Below are 8,713 nucleotides of genomic sequence, written 5' to 3' on the forward strand. Positions count from 1 at the left end.
ATTATTCTAGACAGAAAAGAAAAAAAGTTTGGAATCAATTTTTTCATATATTTTTCTCATCATTTGTTTATTACTGTCTCTAAACAAAAAAAAAAGTCTGTTAACATTGTTGTAATTTTACAATAATTATTTGATTATTAAATAATAATATAAAAAATACTTTTTTTTCTTTAAATTTTCATTTGTAAATATTTCGACTCAAATTAACAATTCTAAACTATTATTATTTACCAGTAAGTAAGTATCATGATTCATGAGGAAGATATATATTTATTTTTTGAATTACTCAGCAATTATGCATATCTACATACATCATATCATCTATATAACATCATTTTATTATTTTATACATAAAACTTGATTATTATTATTATTATTATTAGTATTTAAATTTTGACCAGAATTATAATTTTTTTAAATAAATTAAAAAAAAACATCCATCAGCTTGTAATTTTAAACATTCATTCAAAAAAAAAAAAAAAAAATGAAAATAATAATTTGTCATTGCTTTTTTATTTAATTAATTTTTGTGCAATCTCGATAATACGTTATTAATTTTATTTTTATTATTGAAAATTGGAAAAATCAGTTTTTAATTTAATAGAAGGTGTTGTTGATTTATTTATTGTTGTTGATTTCATTGAATCTGTTGCTTTAATATTTTTTTGTGCCTGTTGATGATTTAAACGTACGGCATTTTCCAATTTTGTTTTCAATTCAGTTGATTGAGACATGAGTGTTTTAAATTCCTATTAACAACAAGAAATAATAATATCTTGTAAATAAATAAATAAATAAATACAACATCAACTTACTTGTGGATATTTTGGACCAATTATATTTAACCATTGAAAACTTTGTTGATGAAGAGTTGATTGTAATTTTGTAGATTTTTCCAATACATCTTCCTCAAGAAGATAATTTATCAATATTGGCACAAGCAAAGTTAACATTTGAATACCTGCACAAAAATTAAATTTATTTATTTATTATGTATTTTTTTTTTTTTTTTCAAATTTTATATTTTTTATCACTACCTTGCATTAAATCTCCTGAATCGTTTGCAATGTAATAAAAAAAAATAGTAGTTAGTAGTTAGTGTAGTTAATTGTTAATAAATTTAAAAAAAAAAAAAAACTTACGATTTGATGGCTCAGCAAGGGCAATTAATGTTTCAATTGTACTGATACACTCCAATGTAAATGATAATTCAATGTCATTTTCTACAAGTTTACTTTTATCTGTATAAAGATATTCAACCAATCTTGGAGCAAGTGCATGAATATATGGTGTACTTATTATTTTATCTGGATGTTGAAATATTGTTTTAAGTGTTTGTACACATTTTAATTTAACATTAGTATTTGTTGATTGTATGGCATGTCGAAAATGATTAATACAAGGAAATTGTATATTTGGTGCACTTACAACATCAACAACACCATTCAATACAAATACAGCAATTGATTGTATCATTGTTATTTCATCCATTTTAGTATCATCATTACATGATTTAGCTAAATCAATAATTTTAGCCAATGCACTTTGTAATAATACAGTCCATTGTTGTTTACTTCTATTATCACGTGAATATTTATGACTAATTAAACATTTTAAACATTGTAATGATGAATTAATTGGTAAATCTGTTGTTATTTTAATAAAACAATTATTTGATTTAACACCAGTTTCACGTATAACTCCAGTTGTTAAATACAATAATGTTGGTAATATTGTTAATGCACCTTGAGGTGAACATAAATTTGGCAATGATTCCATAATACTTAATGCTAAACCAATAAGTTTACCATTTTCATTTGATAATACATAATTTCGTTGTGATAATATTGCTGTTGTACCATCTGGATTTGGATTTAATGCTGGTATTTGACGTACCAATAAACATAAACAAACTTCAAGTATTGCAAATACTAATGATTTACCTGGTACAAGTATACCATCATCATCATTGTCATTGTCATTGTCATTGCTATTACTACCTTCACCCAATAAATCCAATACATTTAAATTTTCATCATTAATATTATAATCTTGATAATTTTCTGGATATAATTTTTTTATTTTAATATTTTTACGTTCAATTAAATTTTCATTTGTTGCTTTTAATATTTGTTTTAATACTTGCATTGACATTAATTGTATAATATAATTTTCACGTGTTAATAATAAACGATGTAATACATTACAAAGTTCAATACAAAGTGCAGTATCACTTGTCAATACTTTTCTTGTCCATGTAGAATCAAATAATGTATATAATGCACTTAGACATGTTTCAATATTTTCAATTGATTCAGATGTTTTTGAGCTACAAAGTGCTTCCATACAAATACCAAATAATAAATGAAAACGTTCAATATTAAAATTTGTATTTTTTAATTTATCATCATTATCATTATTATTATTAAAACCACGTGCATTAAGCCAAAGTGTTGCTGCATGTAATATTGGTGGCCATGATTTTGAATAATATGGTCTTGCTAATTCCATTGTATCTGTTGTATAAAATGCACCACCATCATGAGGTAATTGACTTGAAAATTCTGATGGTAATGATAATAATGCATGATCACGTAAAGCATCAAGCCAATGTTGACTTAAACAAAATAATTCTGGTTGAACAAGACTCAATAAACTTTCACTTTGTGATTCATAATCACCAAAATCATTATTGTTGTTGTTGTTATTATTATTATTATTAATATTATTTATTTTTTTTGTATTTGGTGCTGTTCCTTCATTAATCATAGCAACAATATATACTTCAGCCCATGCTTTTAATATTGCAAGTCTTTCAAGTGTTGATAAACTTTCATTATACAATTGTGTATGTATATTTGAAGATGAATCTCTTAATTTTTCTAATGATGATACTAAAAGTTGATGAACACGACGTAAATCATTTAAATGTCTTGCAACACCACTACCAATCCATGCACTACATGTTTTACATGCTGCTGCAGTAACATGTGATGATGTTTCAGATGAAAATGCTGGACGTAATGCAGCACCAACTTGTGCTTGATATTGTTCAAGTAATAAATGACCAGGAAATTCTGGTTCTGATACTTTTGAAAATTTATTAATTATTTCTTCAAGTGTTTCAAGTCCCTCAAGACGTAGGGGATCAGCATCACTTGTTGCTGCAATAAATGCCATTCTAACAAGATCAGATAAATGAAGTACAAGATAATCATTACGACCTTTTATTTTTTGTAATTCTTTAGCAATTGATAAATCAAAATGTCCTTGTTTATTATTATTATTTGTACAACATGTTATTATTTTACGTATGCATTTTGCAGCAAATACTCTTGTTGGCCATCTTGGTAATACACTTGGTCGTTTTTTATTTTCATCAGCATGAAATTCAGCTTGATCATCATCATCTTGATCATCATCATCATCATCATCATCATCATTGTCGTCATTGTCGTCGTCATTATCATCATCATTATCATTTCTCTCAGTATCAATACCATCATCATTTTCATTGTCATTGTCTGCATTATTAATATCATTATTATTATTATTATTATTATTATTTATATCATCATTAACAACAACAACAACAACATCATTATTATTAGCTAATGATAGTGATGATGATGACGATGATGATGTTGTTGGTGTTATTAATTGTGCTGGTGCTGGTGTTGTTGTTGTTGTTACTACACTTGTACTTGGAATTGCATCATCACCACCACCACCACCACCACCACCACTACATAATGTACTTGATTCTGATGCTATTGTCAATACATCTTTACAAAGTGTTAACCATTGTGATAAATTATCAGCTGCCAACATTTGTAACATACTTGTTAATGTATCATGTATATCTTTAATTAATGCAACATCTGTTTCAGTATCAAGCATACTAAATAATACACCTGGTAAACCAGTATCAGTTATAATTAAACCTTCAACAATATTTTTATCACGACTTTCAATTGCTAAACTCATAGCATGTTCACATACTTGTTTAGCTTCACGTTGTGCCAATTGTCGTAAACATGATATTGCTGCTTTTCTTAATAATAAATGATTACTTGATAATGTACGACATAAATTTGGTACTAATGATGATAAATTAACATGTTTTGGTGCAAATAAATGTAATTGTTGTAAACAACCAGTTGCTTCAGCTTGTACAAGTGGATTTTCATGATGTTGCATTATAGCACATGCACATAAAAATGATGAACGTGCCATACTTATTGATGATGTATTACCTTGTAATTCAGGACCAATTGTTGTTATAAGTGCTGATAATAATTTACCAATACATTGATAAATATCAATATATGAAAATGATACATTTAATAATAATGTTAATACAAGTGATAAAGTTGGTTCAATATAACCACGATACATTGGACCACCAGAATCAGCAATTAATGATAAAGCATATAATGACCATACTTGTACAACTGGTGATGAATTATCTTGTGCCAATGCTAATAATATACTGACACTTGTATTTAAATGTTGACTTGATCCCATACCACCAACATAACGATGTAAACAACCAAGTGCCAATGAATGACCAGTTCTACTAATAACATCACGTGCTGATTTTAAACGATCAAAACTTGTTTGTGCTAATTCAGCTGTAAATTTTGTATCTGAAATAACTTGTGCCATTCTACCAATAGCCTCACCAGCTGACCAACGTAATATTGAATTATCACTAACAAGTGTATTTAATATTAAAATTGTTGCTGATTTTTTAACATCTTCTTGGCCAAGTGTTGTTTTAGTATCATTTAAATTTTTAAAACTACTTAACAATGCTGTAAATACATTCATTTGTATTGCCTCATGACGTTCAGATTTAGCTTGTTTAATACATTCATTAAAATGTTCCAACATTTCAAGACGATGTTTATTAACAACATGAGGAAATATTTGACCAAATAATAATACTGATGAATCAATAACAGCAACACCAAGTGGTAATGGTCCAGGTATTATTTCATTTGATAAAAGTGGACGATAAAGACAACAAAAATTATGTTCAAGAGCACCAGATCCAGCAGCACTATTTGGCTGCAACTAGAAGAAAAAAAAAAATGTAAAATAAAATTAGTACATATTAATAATAATAAATAATAAATAATATATGTGTACGCGAATATAAGTGTATATTTTCTATTTTTTTTTTTCCAAAACAATACGACTCACTTGGTCAATTGTATTTGAACGACGATTTGGTTCCATCTTTGCGTGAAATATATAAATTAAATATTTATATTATACTTGTATTATATTAATAAATTATTATTATTATTATTATTATTATTATTTACCTGATCTTCAATTGTTCCATGCTGAGTTTCTTGTAGCCATGTACCAAGTATTATTGAATCATTTGCATGACAAATATCTTTTAATAATGATGTTGTTGTATTTGCTGTATTATCAGATAATGTAAATTCTGATATAAGCATTATTAATAATTGTGTATAAAATTTATCAAATGATTGTGGTGGTAATAATAATAATGTTTCATATAATCTTAAACGTACCATTGCAGTTGGTGCTTTTAATTGTTGTCCATAATTTTTTAATACTGATGAAAAACTTTTCAACATATCTAAAGCATATTTAATTGGTTTTAATAATTTTTGTATTATATTATCATTAACAAGTTCTGGACAATGTAATAAAAAACTATGCATTGCTGATAATGCACCAGCTCTACCTTCAAGTGTTATTTGCCATGTAAATGCATTACCACGTGATTTTTCACTTTCTAATTCTTCTGGTGATTTTGGAAATGAATTTTTCCATAATAATAACATTCTTGGTAATAAACCTTTAACAACACCAGTACCAAGTGTCATTATTGAACCAATTAATAACCAACTAGCATGTATTTTATTTAATGCAAGACGACTATGATTATTTGCTGTACGTAATAATTCTTCAGCAGTATTAAATATTATTTTACCTTTTGTATGTGGTATACCAAGTGATGATAAATGTACACAACCAATTATTGCTGATAGAGCACAACTATAACCAGATATTTCTTCATTATTACATGTCATTTTACATATTTTTTCAATAAAATTATCAATTAATGGTGTTATTTGACTTGGTACTGCAACACATATACAACGTAAACACCATGATGCTGATAAACGTGCTGATTTACATGGATGTATTAATACAGATATTATAATATCAATTAAATTTAACGATGATGATGATGAATCAATTGTTAATAAATTTAATGCTGTTGTACCAAGACCAATTATTAAATTACCCATTTCTTGTAATGCACATACCAACAAATGTTGACTATATAATGTTTCTTGATTTGAATCTTTAGCATTTTCACAACTAAAATCAATTGAATTCATTTGTTTTAATATTATATTTGATATTTCACGACATGCAATTGTTTGTGCACCTTCACCAAGTAATTTACCAATTGTACCACGTAATATAAAATTAATACATTTACGTGAATATACAGCATCAACATGTGAATTTGCTGCTTTTGGATTAGCAACTAATTCCAATACATGTTTTATTATAATATTTGTATTTTTTTCAAGCCATGTACCACCAAGTATTTGTACAAATATAACATATGCATGTGTTACACCAACACGTACTTCACGATTAACTAATGTTGAATTACCTTTTATTATTTCACCAGTACCTTTTAAAAAACCACTACCACTACCACGTAATAAAAAACCAGACATTAATATATTTAATACATCATCAAGTGATGTTGTTTTATTATTATTATTATTATTATTATTATTACCACCATTACCATTACCACCATCACCACCACCACTTAATGATGATGATGATGATTTATTTTTATGATTATTTTTATTAAATAATATTTGAGATGATGATAATTGTGTCATTGCAACAAGTGTACCAAGCAATTTAGCAACTGTACAACGTACTTGATAATTTGAACCTTCAAATGCACGAAAACATAATGATGCCATACTTTCAATTTCATTTGTATATAAAAATGGTGCATGATTTAACATTTCAAGTAAACATTTTGCTGATGCACATCTAACAGCCATAACACGATCAGTCATACAATTTCTTGATGCTTTATATATATCTTTATGTACATTTGTTATTGCTGTACCCATACCAGAACATACTTTTTCAAGTGTATTCATTATTTCAATACGTGCTTGTGATTCAGATGAACGTAATGAACGTATTAATATTTGTACTGTATCCTCATATGATCTACCCATCATTCTACCTAATTTTTCATACATTGATGCCTTAATATATCATTGCATTTATTAACAGTATCAAATAATAAAAATGTATCACCAACACTAAATAATGTTGCAAGACATTTTGCAATGAGACGTCGTGTTGGTGGTCCTGGTGAATTTTGCATACATCTTGTTAATTGTTCAACCAATTTTTCTTGACATCCTTTAATATCATTTTTTTGTGCTGCAACAAGTACCTTGTCTAAAAATCTTAACCATTCAAATATAAATACTGGACGTTTTGCTTCTGGTATTTGATTTAATGCATCCTCATTTAGAGTCAAACTATGACTCAATTCCATCATCATTTTTTATTTCTCTTTGAATTTATATGTGTTTAGGATATATCTATAAAAAACAAAATAAAAATATTCATTAATTAAAAATACCTAAATTAATAACTTGTTACGTTTATTATTTTATTTAGGTAATAATCATCATCAAATTTACAGCTGTTTTATGTACACTTGTCACAACAATAAAGCCAACTTGACTTGTTTGGAAGATGTAGTAGTAGTAGTAGTAGTAGTACAATGATGTGTCATTATTGTTATGGCACAACACAATTATAGTTATATTATGAAAACAAAAAAAAGGATTTATTGTTGACTTTATTGTTTGCAATATTAATAATAAAAGGTAAATAAATTTAAAAAAAAAAAAAAATCAATTAGTACAAGTTATTTTGTGTGTGGTTGATTAGGTTACACACTGAGCGAGGGGGAGAAAACCACCCGCCGCAGCACACAAACACTTAACACACACACACCCGGTGATGATGATGATGATGATGACGTCGACGCTGTCATTCGCCATGTTAAAAAGAGAGAGAGAAAGAGGGAATTTTTAAATATGTATACCAAATGAACATGGCTATACCTATTCTTGTAAATATATTTTTACTCTTTTCATTTGTATTATTTTTGAATTAGGTACTATTTATTAATTTTAATATAGGTATAGATAATCTTGTCACTTTATTTTATTTACTTGAATAAATATTGATAAATTGTCGTCCAGAAAGTGGCGCTATCTACAACTCTATAAAAAAAAAAAATAATAATTGAGCTTTTGCAAGCTTAATTATTTTTTCGATTGAAATTGCATTTTTTATTTTTTTTCCTTTAATAAAAATAAGATTATTGAAATTTTATTTCATTTAAAAAATGAAATAAATAAAAAAAAAATATTGATTTTATCGAGTTGCAATCAATGCCTCATTTCCTTTTTATATTTGATTTTATTTTTATTGACTCTACTCATCTACTACATATATATATATATATAAACGGATATGTAAAAAATAAAAAAATATAAAAATAAATTAGTCTTTAAAATTAAACATATTATTTATTTAAATTATTATTAAATGTCGAGACCTATGCACTTTTAAAAGTGCAACGAACTCTCTCTCT

The 8,713-nt window shown here is 26.6% G+C and overlaps 1 protein-coding gene across 1 annotated transcript; it reads right to left on the bottom strand.

The window, feature by feature from the left end:
* Nucleotides 1–62: 62 nt before the first annotated feature.
* On the bottom strand, nt 63–8,049 carry LOC122858547 (HEAT repeat-containing protein 5B-like). The gene is given in 7 exon segments (XM_044161465.1): nt 63–749; nt 816–961; nt 1,038–1,052; nt 1,143–5,079; nt 5,209–5,244; nt 5,334–7,300; nt 7,303–8,049. Coding segments are annotated over 7 exon segments (6,588 nt in total). The 5' UTR covers nt 7,607–8,049; the 3' UTR covers nt 63–566.
* Nucleotides 8,050–8,713: the final 664 nt, after the last annotated feature.

Source organism: Aphidius gifuensis, linkage group LG6, assembly GCF_014905175.1.
Source record: "Aphidius gifuensis isolate YNYX2018 linkage group LG6, ASM1490517v1, whole genome shotgun sequence".
Lineage (NCBI taxonomy): Eukaryota > Metazoa > Arthropoda > Insecta > Hymenoptera > Braconidae > Aphidius > Aphidius gifuensis.